Source organism: Topomyia yanbarensis, chromosome 3, assembly GCF_030247195.1.
Source record: "Topomyia yanbarensis strain Yona2022 chromosome 3, ASM3024719v1, whole genome shotgun sequence".
Taxonomy (NCBI): Eukaryota; Metazoa; Arthropoda; class Insecta; order Diptera; family Culicidae; genus Topomyia; species Topomyia yanbarensis.
The window spans coordinates 398853766-398874747 of record NC_080672.1 but is presented as its reverse complement, the minus strand read 5'-3'; the positions used below and the strand labels follow the sequence as shown (position 1 = coordinate 398874747).

Sequence of the window (20982 nt, the reverse complement as noted above, 5' to 3'; positions counted from 1 at the left end):
CATAATCGTTATTTCTGACCTGTTATTTTATTTTAGCAAAGCTAAGTTCTAGCGTTATGTTCACGATGCTACTCCAATCTCAATCCCTGGATGATCCGTTCAAAAGTTTTGGTTAAAAGCGATTTGTGCTTCATGGTCGGCGGCACTCTTGCTGGCGTATAGTGACAGATATTGCCCAGCTTACTCAATTAACCTACTTTCAGTGTACGGGGCACTATAGCAGTTCCAGCTCTACAGGGATGTGTTGAACATCAGTTGAGCTTCAAAATAACGGGAATCTTTCCCGTTTCAGTCTCGTTTCAATTTTAATTTGCTCAAAATATATTCACACCATAAAAAAATACATGAAAACAATTCTGTTACAATTCGATCCCAAGTCATTTAGAGCAACATGTTTCGGATGATACCATCTGGACTATATTTCCGCTTCACACCAACGGTATAATTGGTGACCACAACAAATACGTCAAGGTTCACTTGATTGAAGGTTCAGCTCGCCGGGCAGCCAGAGACAGCACTATTTTCATAACTTTCAGGGCAACGAAAGTTTAATTTTGCAATAACTCATGAACCAGTTGTCATAGCTATGATCTATCTTTAGAAGTTTTTCTACTTGACTGAATCTATAGAATGTAGCATACAATATATTTTTCAGGGGCATCAGGCGGTATATTTATGAATTTAATGAAAATGTATTAATTTCTCATAGTAAACTGCATACAAACTTAGAATCGTTTGTACTATTACGAATTTTTCTAGCTTGGTTCTGCGGTATTCAATTTTTTTTTCATACATCCTCGTGCCACCCTAGTGCCCCGGCACAGTGTGGTGGTGACGAAAAATCACCACCACTTTTTCAAAAGCACCATTCCGCCCGGTCAATTGTTTTTCCACCAACTATTTTGCACAATTTGAATCCTGATAATCTAATAAACCGATTGATGTTCTTCTTTTAGAGTTTAATAAATGCTTTATATGGATAAACCGGTGACAAAGTGGAACGCATTTTTTCCAACTCATACTATCAAGCGTTCAATTCGTGTAGACGCTCTCCGAAAGTTCTTTGGACCTTAAGGGAAAAACATTTGGATGAACAAAATTAGTGCCATTTGACACCAAATAGGTCTTAATTGGTACAAAATCCTAACAGTACACACAACTAATTTGCATAGTGCCAGGCGCTTCGTCGCCAGCGAACCGGAGCTTCTATGCTTACTTCCCAAGACATATCTCGGGAGCAGCCAGTTGCATTATGCGTTCAAAAAGTTGTGTGAAATTTTACAATTTATTGTCTAAATAGTGCTCATTTGGACCTAGTTGGTGCCAGTTACTGACGAGATCAGCATTTCGAAACTATGAAATTCAACTTGTCTGAAAAAAATGGCAATGAATAAAATATTTTTACACTTACCTTTCCAACCTTATTAACTCAAAGCAAATTCACTTCTAAAAAGAAGCAAGAACTTTCAGATATAGTTTCGTAGCCCATAACCCTTTCAAGCTTTCACTCCGTTGTTAGCTAGAAAACTAAGTTATAAAAAAAACTCCATCATAATTGTATTGCAGAATGAAGAAAACGACCGTCTCATATCCGACTGCGTCTCATCACATACCAGCTAATATCCCGAACAACACCGGTGAAATTTGCAGATAGAATAGGATATTGTGATACCAAGTATTGAAGAAAAAACAAATTATTTCGAACTAAAACTTTCCACAATTAGCCTATATAAATGTATATTTTTTGCTAAGCTGGGTTTTCTTTAAAAAAAAGTTATCTTCATCCGATATTGTTTAAAATCTGCTTCAAATCATCCGGCAGACATCGTTTCATGCTGTCCAGATGTCTCAGCAGCAGTTCGCGAGTATCCTTAGTGTTGAGTGGCACCGGCAGGGCCGCCATCTGGGTGCTATTGCAGAGCGTCAACTTCTGCCGCAATCGCAGAATCATATCCACGATCTCCACCTCGTGCTTATCCTTGACCCACTCGGTGAGATTGGACTCGGATAGAGTTTGCATGTGCAGTGCCTGTAGGGTTTGCTGTAGCTCAAAGTAGCGTGTTTCATACCAGCCCTTAAAGTTGGGCGAAGTGAAAAAGCGTTTGTAGAGACCCTCCCAGTCGCCCTTACAGGTGAACGTCAGCTGGGGACCACATTCTTCCAGGGTGGCTAGGAAGTCTTCCTGCTTGAAGGGGTTCGGCAGTGGAGCGGATTTGAAGGGTGAGATGTCTTTCTGTAGTGGCATGAGGGAGGCCATGTAGCGTTCCAGGGGTATCATGAAGCTTTGGGTTAACTCCAACAGATGTCGCCGAAGCAGGGCGGACTGTACCGATGTCGGGCGTTCGGTTTTTATCCCCAGGAGGATCTTTTTGATGAAGGATTTATCTTTGCCAATGAACGGTTTGTACTGGGTGTAGACTCCCGGGGACGGATCCAGGAGTTTGTTGGTGATTTGTTTGATTTTTGACAATTTCGACAGGGCGGCTGCTGATTCCGAGGTGGATGATGAGTTAGGGCTGGCTTCGGTGCTACCAGCTGAGATAATTGATTGTTTCTGTTTCTGTTGCTGCAACTGACTTTCAACACTGTCCTGCAGCCGAATGGTGTGCGGCCAATGCTGAAGGGTTTTGGCGAAGAATGGATTCGTAACGCCGAGAATAATTGACGGATAGCCATTTTTGTTCTGGGTGAACTCTTTAAACTCGGTGTCGTGAATGGTGAAATAGGGACGACTTTCGGCACAGTACGAGAGAGGATTGATTAAGCTCATGAGAGATTGGACCATATGGGCGCAGTCGGTGGGCGATGTTCCGGTTACTACGATGGGTTCTCCGGTTAGGACCAGTTCCCAAAGCAAGTGAATATGAGGGAGGAAGAACTGGAGACTCTTAAAAATGTCAATTTCGTGGATAGAACCAATGATTTGCGTTTGTGGGCTGACTGAAATAGCGCTTTCGGATTTGATCTTTTCCGCAGTTTGTGATTTTATGTTTTGTTTTGGAATAGATATTTCATAAACGCTTCCAAGAATGTGAAGAGCCAAGTTTTCTCCAGCCATTAGGGATGGCCAATGACATATATTATCGCAAACAGCTTCCAATGTGGGTTCTCCACTGGAGAAAAAGGAAGGTGCTATCAGGGCACTGATCTCATAGAACAGGTTAACAAATGGAAGTCGAGTTAGAAGAACCAAACTTTTTTGAAAGTAACCTCGTTTCAATCTAGCATCTTTGATCTGGCGGAAGTACACAAATCCCCAGAAATGTCCTGGGTCTGCTCGATGCACCGGCAAACAGTGATAGTTAAACTCTAAATGTTCACTGGTTAGCACCGAATCGGATCCAGGTGATACCCGTAGCCTGATGTGAAACTGGGAGTCCCCCATGCAACCGGAGTTAGAATCCGGAAAGGCCAAATAGCATATATTCATTTTTTCCTGTTCACTAAGCGTTACGTGTTTTGGGTAGATCAATTCCATAGCTTGACCAAGCTCTAGATCAAACGTTACTATACAAATACAGTGCAGCCATTCACTGAAGCGATCCCACGATCCTGCCCTTTCATCTGATTCCACAGTCTGCTGGAAAGTAATTTTCTGTTTGGCTATTTCTTGCTCCTTGGCATCTTCCTCGTGCTTTTCAGCATCCAATATCACTTTCTTATGTTCATAAACGATCCTATCAATCTCGAACCTCTCGAGTCTTCCCTTCTCTAAAGTGGCTTTCAACTCAATATTTCCCTCCACAACGGCATGCAGAATCCCGTTTGTATCGATGCTTAACGCCAAACCCACATCTTCAATATCTCCGAAAGTTCCCTCGATCTGCAACCTCCCCAGTAAAATATTATCACTAACAATGGCACTCTCTCCTTCATAAAGCAACTGCGTTTCACGAAAAGATTTCACTCTATGCTTCACTTTCAGAGGAACCATCGTGTTTCTACTGAACAGTATCCTTGGTGATTCATCGAATGCGTACTCTGCGATTAACGCAATCGATCGCGGAACCAGATCCAGCCAGAGAATATCCTGAATTTCCACTGACCTCTCTCCACTCAAAATGGCCGCCGTAATCGCACTCCCCACCACCACAGCCTCGTCCGAATTAATCGAACTACTCAGCGATCGACGGTCAAAAAATTCACTTAGCATCACTTGTACTTTAGGTATTCGAGATGATTCTCCAACCAGCATAATTTCGTGAATGGCAAACCGATCCTTCCGTGCTCGTCGCAAGGCGGCCTCCACATGCAGCATGATCCTATCAAACAGGTCTCGCGTAAGCTCCTCAAACTGCTCTCGGCTTAAGCTAATGGTGAAAGCCTGGCCCTCGAACAGATCTTCGATCTCAACCGTTGCCCGATTGGTGTAGGATAGGGTTCGCTTCGCTTGTTCACAGCCTTTTCGCAATTTCCGAAGAGCTTCCTTACTAGCATATATATCCTTCGACTGTTGCTCCTGGAATTGCTTCGCGAAATGTGCCACCAAACGATCATCGAATTCCGTTCCACCCAACAGATCGCCTGAGGTCGCCCTTACCTCAAACACTCCGTTGTAGACCGTCAGAATCGATACATCCAGGTATCCCCCGCCCATGGAGCAAACCAGCACAAACTGTTCCCCGATCACTTTCTTGTTGATCCCCACGGAGATAGCTGCCGCCGTCGGTTCATTCACCAACCTTAGCACATTTAGTCCCGCGATCGCAGCAGCATCCAACATCGCCTGCCGCTGACCGTCGGTAAACCCGGCCGGAACAGTAATCACCGCCGAACCGACCTTCTGACCCAGCGTCCGCTCTGCCATCGCCTTCAGACTCCCCAGCAGAACAGCACATATTTCCTCCGGATAGTACGCCTTCCTTTCCCCCTTAAACTGTACCTGCAGTTTGTCGTTTTTCAGCCGCCGACCCAGCATTCGCTTAACCTCGACAACGGCATTTGACGGGTCCCGGTCGTACTGCGCCAGCGCATCTTCACCCACCAACCGGGCCTTATCGGTGAAGGCCACACACGATGGAATCCGATGGCAGCCGGACCCGCTGGCGACGATTTCAAACTTACCGCCCCGATAGATGCCAACGCTGGAGAAGCTGGTGCCGAAGTCGATTCCGATCGCTAGCGGTGATGTTGCCGTCGTTGATTTAGGGGGATGGTTCATTGTGTTTTACGCGTTGGTTCGCTGGCTGGTTGATTGGTTGCGGGAGATTTAATGGAACATCCTACGCGGTTGCGACTGGTTGTGGATGCGGGTAGTATACTGTTTCGGTAAGTGAAGAGGGTGATCTGAAAATGAGATAATGGAATGATTATTAGATTAGATTAGGGTGGCTGTAATTTGTTTCTATATGATTTACGCAGCACGTTGGGATGCTAAAAATCCGGTTAGGATGAATGAGAAAAGACTAGGTGATTTGCATGACATTTTTTAACTGAGATCACTTATTTTTAGGGTAACTAAATCTTATTTTGTATAACCACTTCAGCCGCTAGTATACTGGGCCTGTTCTTGGTAACGTCACCTAGTCACTTCATGCATGGGTTATGCTCAGTGGAGCGGAAAACTCAAATTCAGTTGCCGCGAATTTACCGAAGCTAGCATTCTGTTTCAATGCTTCACTCTTGAAGTAACCCAGTAAGTCCAGCCGGAGAGGGAGCCGGTATTCTGGGTGGCTGTAGTTAATATCCGGCTCAAGTGATTCAACTGATTCTAATTAGACCGTTTAACCGGAGCCGGATACTAACTAGAGCCAGGCAGAATTCCGGATCATTTTCCCGTTGGACTTACAAGGTTAACTTATTCAAAGTGTATTGGCTTCTTCTCTTTTTTCTTCCTCTGGTAGCAAACCGGAGGAGAAAGTAGCAAGTTTTTTTGAGCCTGTTTACTCCCTAGCGACTAGGACCAGGAAGCGTTTAATTGAACAAAAATAATTTATTGACGGAGTATAAAGTAAATACTACCATGACTTGATCTTATATGTACTTCCATTGGAATCAGACAACCAAGGTTTATTTTTATATCCATGGAAAATCGCGCAATGAAAAAATAACAAGATTTTTCGTTCTGTTAACGCACATTTGTGTACAGTCGTGATTCGCTGGTTGGTCATTTTATAACTGGACCACTTTTTAGTGGGACCTCCTCTAGTTGGACCATTGTTGTCCTACTGGAGCTATAGAGATAGGGTCTCAGAAGAACTCTACGTCAGAATTACTCACTACACTTGCAGACGAGACGGGAAATGTCACCCACTAAAACACTGCTTGAGACCAATTACAGTGGGCCGTGATTCCGAATATGATATTCATTGTACGGTTCAGATATGTGCGAGCGTAGGGTCTTCACGATCGCGTATATCGCCGTGAAGGGCTCAAGTGTTTGTACGTTATCGTGTTCGATAGCGTGAGCGTTTGTATGTCGCATGTGCTAGCGTAAATGTAACTTGTAACAGACGACTAGCTCGATCGGGTTTTATTTCACCCAGGGTCGCTTTCACACTGCTCAATAGAGAACTCACAACTTTGACTCACCTGATAGCACTTTTAACGAACGAAATAGATCAACATTGAAGACAGACATAAGGCTCAGTGAGAAGAAAGTTATACAAAACCAAAGAAATACTTTTTAACTTATAAATTTCTTACATGGCGCATACTGGTACTGTCAGGAACTGTTAGGGCCCTTGCTGCATCGCTGCTGGAGAGAAGGTGAGAGCTTTTCGTTGCTGCGGGTTCGTAGGTGTGGATAGAGCTATCCTGAGCGAAGCACACAGCCAACTCGGTATGTGGTGTGACGATGGTCGCTCGGAAAAATGTACCCTCTACCCACGACCGTTCCCGCACTCAGCGAAAGCGTGTGACACGACAATAGCAAATGTCTTACCGACCAGCAGCGCATTTTCGGTGTCCAAGTGTTGGATCCACGTGGTGGGGACGGATAGTCCTGATAACCTCCTTCGAACTGTGCTGTCCACGGAGCTGGTTCTGGCTTCGAAGCAACGGAGACTTTTCTTTGTCCGAGATGTGACGTACGGTTCCAACCAGGTCCCCGTAATGGTGCTGTGTCGTCCTGAAAACCTCCTTCGAATCTGCTATCTGGCTTCAAAGGAACGAAGACGTACCGCCGACACATTACTACCCGTCACCGCAATCCTTCTTCCCGCCCTTTTTCAATGACCGTCTTCTTTCAGTGGCTTCCAACGACTCCCGTTTTCTATCACTTCTCCTCTTCTTCCCTCTCTTTTACGTCGAATTCGGAAACAGTGGTTCTACGGTGCGATGATTTTGGCCGGTTTGTGTGTCCGTTCATTTACGCACGTGTTCTTGGATGATCGCCCGCGAGCCGCGAACCTGAAGTTTAATTTTCGTTGTACGATTTAGATGCTAGAGTAGAGAGTGAGTTCTTCCATATCACCACAGGCCAGTGGTTGATTGTTGTGTGGTGGATACCAGCCTTACTGCCACTTTGTTATACATGATCAGCATAAATGCGAAACAATCCAAAGTTCCACGAACGGACGACTATTATCATTTATGCTGATCCTAGCCCGAAGCGTCACATAGGCCCGCGCGTTAGTGGTAGGATTCTAAGTTAAAAAAAAAATTATTAATTCATTCTCTATACCGACCAGTCTGCGAGTATACACTGAAGCTAGATATCACTCCCGAAGCATAGACAAAAGAATTAGTTTGGACAAGTACAGAGTATGAAAAAACACAAAACATAAAAAGGCCCATAAGCCCTCTCGGTCTCCTCGATGCGCCACTACTGAGGCGTAACACAATAACCATTTAAAAGCAATTGTCTATCAGAGGTTCTTTAGCACTGATGCACGAAATATGCTTGATGATGTTTGCAATACCATCAAACCCATCAACCTAAGGGAGGAAAGAACTGTCCACTTAATATGTTAGTGACACATGAATGCAGCCTTTAACTGTTGATGTGTTTTCTCTATTTGCCCGTGGGCTTGCGTGTGATAGGGTGCAGTCTTTAGGTGTGTGATGTCCAACGCTCTAGTCAGCTCGCGAAATAAATCGGACACGAATTGTTGGCTGAGATGGATGGTGATCCGGACAGGTACTCCGAAGTGCGGAACCCAATCACTAATAAAAGCTCGGGCTAAAAAACGGTGGCCGCAGTCATATTTACGATTAAGATAACCTCTGGCCAATGAGAACATTTCCATATTAAATTTGCAAAAGGGCGAATAAGATTTGTAAACAAACTTTTATTTTGATGGTTTCTCTTAATTTACTATAATTTCAAAGCAGAAAACAATTGAAATTACTTCTACGAAGGGTAAATATTTACATTAACGCATATTTTTCATGAAATTCCACTCTGCAGCAGACTAATGAGCGAAACAAGTTTGTTTATAAAAACACTTTCGCCCTTTTGACGAATTAATATTGATTTGTCTATTAGTGTTAGGCAGTATACGAACCCATCAGCTGGTGGAAGGGGTGCGATCAAGTCCATGTTCACATGAGCGAATCTCTCGCTTGGGGTGGTGATCTGCAGTATTTGTGAATTATTGCGACGGTGTACTTTTGATTTTTGACACGGGATCGAATGTGTAGCGGAGTTGTTACAAACCCGCCAGAGAAACGGTCACACGAAACGATCCGCAACTTGACGATTTATTGCTCGGACTCCAGGGTGAGTGACGTTGTGTAGATTTCAATTATCGTGGCTCAAAATTCCCTTGGAATAAATGGTCTGATTACCGTCGATGCTATGTCGAAGTCGTTGATGGTGGTGACCAAAGTAATGCGGCTCAGCATATCAGCACCTTGCTAGCTTCACCAGGAAGATGGCTAATGTCGGTAGTGATGATCTCGCTGATAAAGCTGGGATGACGTTACCGTGTTGGACTCGCTCGGTCTGAACGCTGCTGGAAAGCGGTAACCAGAGGCTTATGGTCTGTATAGATACAGAATGCTCTACCGGTTATTAAATCTTTAAAGTATTTGACCATCGCATACATAGCCAGAACTTCTAGGTCGTAGGTGCTGGCCCTTTGTTTGGTATCACTAAGTTTACGAGAAAAGAATGCCAACGATTGTAGTCCATTTTCGTCGAATTGGTTAAGAACGGCGCCCATCGCAGTACCAGAAACATCGACTTCAAGTGCCACTTTTGCTTCGTGAGATGGATGGGCCATGAAACTTTCTTGGAGCATCCATCTCATGAAGCAAAAGTGGCACTTTAAAGTCGATGTCTCTGATACTACGATGGGCGCCGTTCATCATCAATTCCAATTCAACAATTATACATTTCCAAAAATCCGATGGGCACTCACCACTTTCTCAAGCCTCATTTTGAGAATACGGGACAAAAGTTTCTAATCAAAGTTGATAAGTGAGATTGATCTGCACGAGTGAGCAGTGTCGCCTGCCCCTTTCTTTTTCACCGGTACGAAGACGCTGTCCACAAATTAGACGATAGGGCTTCGTTTAACACGAGGTTGATTTACCGATAGATGACATCGAAGGTTCGCAGGTAGAATTCTCTCGGAAGACTATCCGAACCCGGCGATTTCCTCGGCGCGCTTGTTTTTATTGTAGACAAAATGTCGGCTGTTATTATCTCACTCATGCAGTGCTCGTTCGTTTCGTCGATTTCGAGAACTATTCTAGTACAAACGAAGTCAGCGTCCCTATCATGTTTTGTCTCGTGTGTAGTGTACAGCTCTCGGTAGCATTGCAGCATGTGTTGTTCGATGTCTTCAGAGTGTTCGAGGAACTCGTTCCTCTCGTTTTGTAAGCGTGTGATCGTCGTTCGTTTTCGCCTGCGCTCCCCAAACTGAAAAGGGGAGAGGGGTTCACCAGCGATATAAGTTTCGTTGATCCGTACAAACATTCGGGTAAATTATCGTTGTAGTTTTTTGAGGCAACGGGCCTCGGAGGCCCGACTAGTTATAATTTTCTAGTTTCAATGCACTTGTAATTTGAAATACAAATGATCGAGCGTTTCGGAGCTTTCGATTCTCTCACTAATAAAATGACAAAAAAGAGGTTTTTGACTTCATTGAGTCTTAGGAGCGATGCTTCTTGTAGTCACAATTTTAGCCTTTTTGAGGGTTAACATTTCTGCTTTGATATGGTTGATGGTCGTCAACATGGTTGCATCCTGATAATAGTCGTCGTGCGCCCGACGCAGTTTGGCGTATAACCTTGGTGTTCCTTGATGGAAATCGTCGTAAGCTAATTTTGACTTCCAGCGAAATAATTATTTTATTTTGGTTTTGGTATAAGACAGCACCCAATCCATCCAAGAAAGAAAATTGTGGCGTTGGCGGGTCTAATACTGCCACCGGAATTTAAACTCTTCCGATATTTTCTTCCGTTAGGAGGTGCGTGCGGAGGGACCAGAAGCCCCGACCTGGTGGTCGACCGAGATGTGGAAGACATACTCGTGTTGTGACAGCTTTGTGGTTTGTAAACGAACACACGTGTGTGTCCGCTGTTCTCAGATGACTGAGGAGTCCCGAGCTAATGTACAATCGATCTTTCCTCGACATCGAGTTGTGTGTGATTTGCCCGATAGTGGCCAGAAGAGTCGGGCTTGAGTTGTACCCACCGTTGCGTCGCATTGTGAGCACGCAGTTGAAATCGCCTGCCAAGATAACGTGTTCGGCTCTGTGTCTCAGGTAGTACGCGAGGGTGTTGTTGAAGAATCTTTCTCGCTTGGGAACCCGATGGTGCGTAGACGTTGCAGAGAGTTGTATCTTGTATTCGTAGTTCTGTTAGATATCCATCGAGACTTTCCTCGACGTGCGAGAAACGAATGTGCTCTTTCAAAGCGATTGCGGTTCCCCTTCTGGCATGATCTATATTGCAGATTACGTTGAAACCAGGCAAGGATAGTTGCTCGTTTTCGACTTCCTGCATGAAAACGATATTTAGTTCCATTGTTCGGACGAACGAGCGTAACGCGTTTAACTTTGTCGTATTTGTGATTGTGTTGATGTTGATGGTAGCAATATTATATTATGAATTATTTACATAGCCTATTTTATCCACCAGGTTCCCACACAGTCGTTCGATTTTCAAATTCCCGAAAATAAACTCCTTTTGGCCATGTTGACGGGTTCAACGCTATTTCCGTAAAATTGTCATCAAAGCCAACTTTGAACGAAACGAAAGGCATCGTCAACACGTTCTTCCACTGCGGAACTGGTTTTTCACCATGACTGTTTCTATAGCACTCTCCGTTGAAACAGCAACCATCTCGGCAATTTCTCGTTCACTGACAGTATTTTTTATTCTGGTCAGAACGATCCAGCATCTCTCATTGTCTTACTCGAAGTTGTATCTGTTTTCGAAGCTTTGTCGAAGATAGTGGTGATGAAATAGTCGAATTGACAGTTGATGTAGAGGCTGGAACATTGCAACTCGAATCTGTTAGCTCTGCTAAAATTTCCTTAATGCTACTCATCTGGTGTTTTAGTTCAGATTTCTTTGTGAAAATTCACATCAAGTTTTTAAGTCTTCCGACTCGGATCGACTATAGCGACAACCAGGGATGCCATTATGTCAGATTTATCCGGCACAGCCAGAGTTTTTTGCAGATACCAGGCAAAGCCAGAGTTTTTTGCAGATACCAGACGTTCTGCCAGATTTTTAAATTGAGGAAGCGTTAAAGAAGTGTTTCACAGCATTTGGCAGAAAATAACAACCGATCAGATTCTATACACACAGAACAATGTCTATTCTGGTAGGATTCGTTGATGCTCAGCTGCGTGCCGAAGGAATCGTCTATCGCAGTTTATAGTTCCGAGGAAACGCTTCAGTTGTTTCGCCGTGGCAGATTGGGGAAAATTCTTTTCTCGGAGTCGGTCAAATGCCGTTTCGCGTAAGCGTCGAAAAACTTCGCCGAGGTATGCTGTGTGTTCTTCATTCTTTGAGGCAATAATTAAGTAGTCCACCAAAGGAGAAAACAAAGTCCAAGTCGCTCAGAATATCCTGGAGGTGCAGAGTTTGGTCGGCATTTCGGAGAATGTCATAAACCATAAAGACCAAAGAATGTTGTTATCGCCGTCTTCGGAATGTCCTCTGGCGCGACAGGCATCTGGTGGTAGGCACGTTGCAGGTCGAAGCAAGACATCTTTTTGTTCTGTAGAACGGTGGAGAAATCCTGGATATGCGGAATGAGATAACGATCAGGGACAGTTATAGCATTAAGTACTCGTTAATCTTAGCATGATCTCCATTTCCAACGGTTCTTCGACTGTGATGGCGTCGATGATGCGTTGCTCAAAGTCGGTGTGTTTAGGGACGCTGGGGATTGGATCGCCTAAATTGGATTCCTCAGGCTCATGATGTTGTCGGAAACCTTCGCTTGTTCGTCCAGGGTGGCAGTAGGTATGGCTGCGATGATGTGGTAGGTAGAGCACGTATCTATGCATCCTGTTCCGCCGCGTCGACGCATTTCGGTCAAAAGGACACTTGGCATTTGATCTGCGAGCGTTATACCAGAAAGCAAGCTGGTCAACTTTTGGGCTTCCGAAGGTTGGAAATGGACGATCACCGGAAATGGCTTTGAGAGTATCGCGTAGCGATCGTTGTTGTTCGTGTCGATGCATTATTGTGCTGTAAACGAACTTAGCACGTGGACCGAGAGCGACGATGACGCCATTAAATTTTTGTTTGTCTACCCTCTTCCGATTAACACTGAACGCCGCTTCTAGACACATAAAGCAGGTGTCGGCGTCGAATTCCGGATAACCGCTTTTTGCTATTATAATGGGTACGACCTGCGACGGTCCGGATGCGTCGTTTTTGATGTTTTGGTCGCCTTCGCAATTTTTCAGCGTAAATACGGCAATGGCGTGAGGTGCACAGAAGAGGATTTGGGCAGTCAATAGACTGCCCAGAAAAATGATAAATTTTTGAAAACTCAATCGGCCCACCCCTGAGTCGATTCCTAGTCCCGCCAGGAGTACTTGCACCAAATTTGAAGCAAATCGGACAAGTTTAACTACCGGACCAACGTGCCTGAAGTTTGTATGGGATCTTTCAACAATTTACATGGAGAAAACTCACTAGTTCGTATTTTCGTCGCTAGGTGGCACTATATGCATCGTATTATCACTGTAAGTAAAAATAAGAAAGATAATTTAATTGTCCACAACTTGTCGAAGACTGCTAGTAAATCCGGCTTTGTTAAAAGAAGTTATTAAACTTTTAACGAAGTGATGTCTGAGTCAGTTTAGAATAGTATGCTTACAAGAATTGTAGTAAGTAATACGAGTTATGTTTTGGTTAGAAAATTTTAGTTCCACCTGTGACCGCATAGAGGGTGCCACCACTAACTTTTCATAGAAGAGAGATAAAGTATCAAGATGTTCGGAAGAAATACTGAAAAATGCCTGTTCTATAACTTTGTAGAGGACACCAAATTTCTATCTCTCTTCCTTGAAAAGTTAGTGTTGGCGCCCTATATGCGGTAACATGTGGAACTAAAATTTTCTAATCAAAGCATGACTCGTATTATTTACTGTAATTCTTCTGAACATACCGTTGAGCTAAACCTAACAATTATTTCACAAAAATGTTTAGTTCGTGTGAATCGAGTACTGATACACAACCATGCACTGTTAGGCCCCATGCAAAACTGACTCAGACGTCACTTTATTAAAAGTTTAATAACTTCTTTTAACATAGCCGGATTTACTAGCAGTTTTCGACAAAGTTGTAGACAAATAAATTACCTTCCTTGTTTTCACTTACAGTGATAATACGATGCATACAGTGCCACCTAGCGGCGAAAATGCGAGCTGGTGGGTTTTGTCCAAGTAAATTGTTGAAAAATCCCATACAAACTTCAGGCACGTTGGTCCGGTAGTTAGACTTGTTCGATTTGCTTCAAATTTGGTGCAAGTATTCCTGGTGGGACTAGGAATCGACTCAGGGGTGGGCCGATAGGGGTCATTTTTTCCTGTCACTCTAGTAGTCAATAACCAAAATCTAAAATGTAGCGTTATAATACGGCATGGGTGTAGTGTTCGGGATAGATTTCTGAGTGACCGTGAGGGTGCCGTCACGTTTTGCAAGATGCACATCAGCGTCCCGATTCACATAAATTTATATTTAATTACATGTAAAAGTGTGAGTTGTTCGTTTTTCCCTAGGACCGTCAGCCTGAGTTTTACATCATATGAGTCACAATATTTAATTTTACGTATCACAGCGTGTAAAATCCTTTTATCAGACAGACTAATACGTTCCTACATTGTTTACGTCAAACGTAATTTTCATTTTTGCTAAGGGTGCGGGTCTTACTATGTTTTAAACATTGTAGGAAGCGTTCCTTTTTTCGCATTTATCGCAGTATTGATTGTCTGCGACTCGCATTAGGTTAAGCCAGTAAGGTGAGAAATCGTCCCCGACAATCAGCCTGTTCAAAGTCCGCGTTTCAGCTATTGGTACTACTCTTGGATTTTTTTTTGTAAAACATCTATTGTCCTGTTTCTTAATTTTTAATTGCATGTCATATAAAACTTACAGTTATTCACATTCTTCTCATTTGCTGGTACGCTTGTCAAGTAGCATATCATTGACGAAATTTCTTTGAGGATTTGCTGGCGGGTGCGCCTATTTTGCTGTTGGAAAACCGGGTATATCCAGTCGTCATGTTACAACTGTTAGACCCGTCGATCAGGGCCCAGGAAAACGCTTCGTTGGTAAGTCCAAATGAGTTTGTTTTCGCTGCATTGGAAAAGGTGGTGCTCGATGCTATCCGTCTGGCCAGGACAAATGTTGCAGTTAGGATCAGTTCTCCTGTTTACCCTATACAAAAACTCGTTGGTTACAATTTTGCGATGCACCACAGAAAACCACACTGATCGTTGGTGTGAATTTAAAAATTGGAGTGAATGTTTTTAAAGATAGTCTTCAAATCACGTTGAGAATTTTCCTGCACTATTTTGGCTCCTTTAGCTGTTTTAAAAAGTAGTTGTATATTGTACTTGAATCCGGTACTCTTGCTATATTTTCGGTCAGGAATGCTGTCTCTTTACTGTTTGGATGTGCTCGTATTTTCGTGGAATGCACGACAAATTTGGAGGATTTGTGTTCTGCTCCAGAAAACTACACAAAAAGGGTAGATCCGATCCGATATGTATCATGCGGTTGGTTGGCAAGGCCTTGGCTTTGATGGACGGTGACCACCTTGGCATCTTAGTAGTATTAGTGATTCGAAGTGAATTCCGAGAAGCCGATCCGCGAAATGAAATTTCCAGCGGATTTTTTTCGGTAGGGGGATCACTGATGCTGTATACCAGATTTTCGACGTTATGAACGTGTTCAACAAAATTATTTTCTCTATGACATTAAGATTTCTGGAGTTGTTCATCCACATACATGTTCGTACTCAACGTAGAAGTCTTCAGCGAAGTGCATTCCGAGAACCACTCACTCATATCCAATAAACCGATCCTCAAGGTTTTTATTTTCTGGGTGTTGGGTTTTGCTCCAAAAACAGCTGTGAAGTCGGCAAAGATGTTTATGATTGCGAGTAACTGAGATTCACTTCCGATTAACATAGAGTTCTCATCCGCATATGCATTCAATACTGCGTGATGGTATTGTCTCCGCAGATCGAGGTTGTAGGTAGATGACAAACAGAATCATTGAGAGTGGATCATCTTGGCGCACTGACCTTTGAATTTTGATCTCACTTCCCAATTCCCCGTTGACCATAACTCTCGAGAAACTATTATTCATACAGAACGTGAGGTTTATCAGTTCCGGATTGAAATTCATTTATTCCATGTTTTTTGCAAGTAAGTTGTACTCCACTCTATCAAAGACATCGAGTTTCCATGCTGTTGTTTAAGCTCACAAATGCATTTAAAATATTGTACACATCGCGCAAGAACAGCATGTTATGCGATATCACATTTTGAGGCACACCATTTCATGCCAAAGCGTCCGCAATTTCGTTTTCTGTTGGTTTGACAACTCCTGGAATCCACTGAATAGACGTTCTGTTACGGGCTGCTTTCTCGATGATCCCTTGTATTAGGGACCATTCATAAATTACGTAACGCAAAAATTGCCCAAAATTGACTCCCCCCTCCCCCCATGTAACAAATTGTCACAAATTTCTTCATCCCCCCCCTCCCCTGTTACGTAACAAATTCCTAGAAAAAAAAATTTTCTTCGGTGAAAACATGTTACGTAACGATCTAGCTAACTCCCCCTCCCCCCAATGTCACAACATGTCACAACTTGTTGTACCCCCTCCCCCCCCTAAAAGCGTTACGTAATTTATGAATGGTCCCTTACTGACTTGTAGCACTGACTATCCAGTTGATTTTTGAAGAATTCGTAATCTGCTTTAGAATTCGTTAGTATCACTCTTTCTGTAATCTGATTCCTTTCTATATATCGAAGAGCTACAAATATCGCTTCAACCTCTGCGAACCTAGAACACACTCCATTTTCAAGTTTAGGTTTAAGTTTGAACTTATTTCTGGCGTCATACACTCCTATGCCACTGGTCTGGTTCACCTTCGATACAACCTTAAATATATATATGTATTCGTTCCGTTTGGTAGGTTTAACGTTCACTGTCAGAGTACCTCGTCACTTGTTTACGTTTTAGTCCGGTTTTGATTATTTAATTGTCCAGTGTCGTTTCTGTAGCAATTTTTAAAGGACTCTGCCCTATCACCTTAGTGCGACCTTTTGTTTGTTTCTCTCTGTGATCCAGTATACCTTTCCGATGCCTGTTGGTATTTCAGAAGCAGCTTTTTTATTACGAGGGACATATAGAGGAGATCGCGGCTTGCAAGTACATCCCTAACCGTAACATTGGGTGGTCTTCATCGGGCCCGAAGGCAACGCAATAGTTGACATCTGGCACAACAATTTTCGACGCATCCCAGACAACATGTTCGATGTCGTGATAACTGTTGCTACAGGCACACATACCGCTATTCGCGAGCCCAATACGTCGGAAATGAGCATTCAATATGTATTGGTTGGGTTTTAGTCGAAACATCACACAGATGAAATCCCGACCCACAACCATTCCTCTAAACTAAAATTGGGAGAGGGAATGTTCCCCCATTTTCTATTACTTTCAGGTGCAACAAAAGATGTTCTCTCCTGGGGTCCAACAGAGTCGCGTTTGTCAGTAGACAAGTTATAGATTTTAGTCAAGACCTGTGGCGTAGCTTCCTTTAACATTTCTGCGAATGATCGCTTAGAGCGTCCCTAACAGGAGCGCTTTATTTTCTCCTCGTGCTGTTTATGCACGAAACATGTCGGGAGATCAGATGGATTTCTTCCACAGTAGAAATTTTTCGACATCTCTTCCACAGGAATCAACCAGATGATTCCCACTGCATTTCTCATAACGTACCTTGTTGCTACAATGGGAGGTTGAATGTCCCCGTTTTTTAAATTAGATCAGTTTATGATTCGCGGCACAAAAAGGCGAACTATTAGACGAACCTTGTTAAAGATGAGATAGTTGAATAGAGAAGATCCAATGAAGATCCCCGATAGGAGTCTGAGCTGACATTTGTCTTCTCCTCGTCAGCTGCGACTGATGCTGAAGTCAAACGGTTGCACTCCAGCATCTTCACTGGCTGAAGCAAGGGGACTTTAAAAAAGCCAGTACCGTGCTCCAGCAGATCCTCAAAATTCAAACTTGAATCGGAGACGACCCCACAGATTTCAACCCGAATAGCAGGTACATATACTCTGTACTCCGCCGTTAAGAACCTGCAGCCAGCAATATCATTTGCCTGCTTCAAACTATTTACCACCACCCGAAGCTTATCGGGGCGATTTTTTTTTGTGTCACGGCCGAATATCGTTCCACCAGAACTCGAGAGATCCGCAATATTTCTATTTTTTTATTTTTTGGATCAAGAAAAAATCAGCTGGAGTGAAGCTCCAACAACTAGACAGTGGATATGAATCCAAAAAATTTTTTCATGGTGGCTCGGGACAAATTAAAGTCAAAGACATTAGAGAGCTGAATTAACATACGACTCATAGTGGCTATGGGTTTGTTATTACCATAATTTGTTCTAGCAAAAGGCGGAAAAAAGTATGGGATCGTAAAACACGACGATGAATGTTGAAATAATGCGAAGCAGTCGATATTACTGTGAACAATATCAGAGACAAACAAAGCCGTTGCGGCATTGCGACGACAATTGAGCAGACCTAGGCCGATCAATTTACATCTGCTTCATATGCGGACAAATTTATCCGGTTATTCCAGGAAAGGTGGCGCAAGGCAAATCGGAGGAACTTGCGTCAAACGGTCCCGATTCTGTCTTGATAGAATGATTTTCAGACCACTGATGCATATTCTAATATCTAGAGTACTAGAGAGCAATAGAGAACCTTTAAACAGTGCACATTTCTGAAATTTTTGGCTGTACGAAAGAAGTGTTCTGGAAGCTTTTGATGAAACGTATGAAACATGGTCTTTAAATGTTTGCTTTGAGTCAAGAACTACGCCTAGATTATTAACAGAAGTTTCTCTCCGTAGATTATTGCCATAAAGTTCATCAAATTGATGAATGTTTGCGGGTAAAGGATATTACGGAGCATGTAGATTGTAGATGCATTCAAAATCATCTGATTGCTGCTACACTAATTGGTGGAAAGTTTCTAGATCACATTGAAGCAATCTTGCACCAACAAGACATTTTATGATGATGAATAGCTTGAAGTCGTCGGCGTATGACAGCTTGAGACATTTGAGTAAAGAGTGGGAATTGTTCATGCACAACAAAAAGATTATGGGTCCCAGGTGGCCGCCCTGTCGAGCTCCGGAGGCAGCAGTAAATGATAGAGAAATGGTATCTACAATTTTAACGCTCATTTAACAGCCAAATATGTAAGAAAGTAACCAACTAAAAAAAAGTTAATTAAAACCGAACTGTTTGAGATTGACGACAGCTATACTGTGGGTGAACTTCTCAAAAGCTGCAGTAAGAGCTGTACACATCGCATCAACTTGGTGTCCATGTTGAAGTGCATGAATTATGTAGGATGTGTATGAAACTAAGTTTATACTGGTAGATCGCGTAGGAATGAATCCATGTTGGTCTTCAGCTATTATGTTACTGCATTTGTGAGTGACAAAATCCAGAACGATTGACTCGAATAGTTTAGATGTAGCGCACAAGGCTGCAACTCAGCGATAATTGCGCATGTCGCATTTACATCCTTTTTTGAAAACCGAGAAAACAAAATATCGCTTCCAACGGTCAGGAAAAATCCCTGATCGCAGAGAGTCGTTGAAGAGGTACGCCAAATACGTAGCGAGACTAGCAGAGCATTGTTTTAGAACAATCGCTGAAATCCCATCTGGACCGACATTGAAGGATTTTTAGCTTTCTACATGCAACAATAACTGCATCAGAAGTGATGGAACTCAATGACTAGCAGGATTCAAGCGTCACTTTTCTCCATCAATTCATTTTGACGCTCTTCTACCTTACGAAATGGATACTTTAATATTTTGATGATAAAATCTTATTTTGTAAAGGATGTACTTTTTCTTCCTTGACCTGACATACCTACTACTAGATTGTCGTACTCAAATTTACAACTATGATAACCCTTGTACTGCACAATACATGGAACACCAACTGTTGCTTACAAGAAACGTTGCTACATAGTTTAAAGAACACTATTTTGCATTGTTTACCCGTTTTTTGTTTACTTTCCCTGTCACGGCTTTTACGTCACATTTGCCCGCAAAGCAACGGAACCCGCAGCTGCTTTCCATCAAAGCCATGCAGTTGAACTTTGTTTACCTATCAACTATACACCATTCCGACGGCGTATTTACGTAAACCCTATATCCCCTACTGGATCGATTTCACGTCACCATCCCCGCCTAAGCAATGATGAAGGAAAAAAAAAACTGCGAACAATTTGTTTATAACTTACTTCCTGCGGCCAGTCGCCCGTCAGCGAGTGCGTTTCAGTTTCAATTTTTCCCACACAGCAGCACAGTTTCACACAATTCGAGCAGGAAATGTTTTTGTTTGAACATGAACCCCCACCATCAGAGGCGAGTAGATCCGCACAAGGCAAGATTTTTCCACTGCTGCCTTCACTCGGAATGACACTTTCACCTTCGAGTCACTATCCATCCGCGGTAGACGGCTTTTCACCCGGAGAAAACGCGAATTTTCATCGATTGACGTAATGAGCAACTTTTGGCAGCTACCTTGAATGGAATTTTTCCTGATTTCGCTAGGAAAAATCAGGAAAATTGACTTTTTCCTTGCAGCAACAACCTATTTCCTCTCACTTTTTGCTTGGTCGATTGTAAAATGACAATTAGTGCTCGCTGGTAGCCAGTTTTGCTACAGTTTGACGTTTACATAATTTCAGTTCAGCGGATGCTGGCAAACTTTGCGTACAAAGCTGCCAGACGACTTGCTGAGAATTTGAAATGAACTAATAAAAATATATGGGAAGGGATTTGCGGATAGAGAAGATCGAAGGGAAATTAAACTTAAAAATGCAGCCGTTTAAAATATGTGAGGCCGAATTAAGCGCTATGCGAGACGAAAAACAAAACAAATAATTAAGGCGAACGACCCTTTGGGTTAAAGCCCAAATAAATAAACAAACAAGCAAAATAAACAGCAAAAACGGGTGAATGACCGGTCAGGTTAAAACGGTCTAAACCCTAATAAATATCTGAAACCCGTCCAGGAAAAAAGTGAGTTATCTGACTTCGATGTACTCAACAAAGAAATTGAATGTTTACAAGTTTTCATGAGCACAAACCGTCCTCGTTGAACAACGAACATTAAAATAACTTAAACCGTTCAAATCGATAATTGTCCCACCAGACGTTTCGAATATAAAAAGTGTTTCGGTTCAGTTGACAATAATTTATTTTAGAAGAGCTGTTTTTTTATCATATACCTATTCATAAACTTTCATTGAAATCTGTATCTTCGTTCTTGAAATCTGTATAAA

The 20982-nt window shown here is 42.8% G+C and overlaps 2 protein-coding genes across 4 annotated transcripts in view; one reads left to right on the top strand and one right to left on the bottom strand.

Annotated features, from left to right (window-relative positions):
• The window catches only part of LOC131693922 (uncharacterized), a 489601-nt gene that overhangs the window by 383893 nt on the left and 84726 nt on the right, over positions 1–20982 (top strand). The gene's annotated exons all lie outside the window — the stretch shown is intronic.
• LOC131693921 (protein DENND6A) lies at positions 1695–20333 on the bottom strand. Of its 2 annotated transcripts, none has more exons than XM_058982192.1 (2): positions 19936–20333; positions 1695–5286 (listed from the first exon to the last, which is right to left on the bottom strand). In XM_058982192.1, the coding sequence occupies exon 2, from the start codon at positions 5159–5161 to the stop codon at positions 1781–1783; it is 3381 nt and encodes a 1126-aa protein (XP_058838175.1). In that variant the 5' UTR covers positions 5162–5286; positions 19936–20333; the 3' UTR covers positions 1695–1780. The 2 variants fall into 2 exon arrangements, with proteins under 2 accessions (XP_058838175.1, XP_058838176.1); XM_058982193.1 differs by lacking the exon at positions 19936–20333 and adding an exon at positions 6884–7499.

Bases quoted from the DNA above. Each gene is read 5' to 3' on its own strand.
- LOC131693921 (XM_058982192.1), bottom strand. From the start codon at position 5,161: ATGAACCATCCCCCTAAATCAACGACGGCAACATCACCGCTAGCGATC.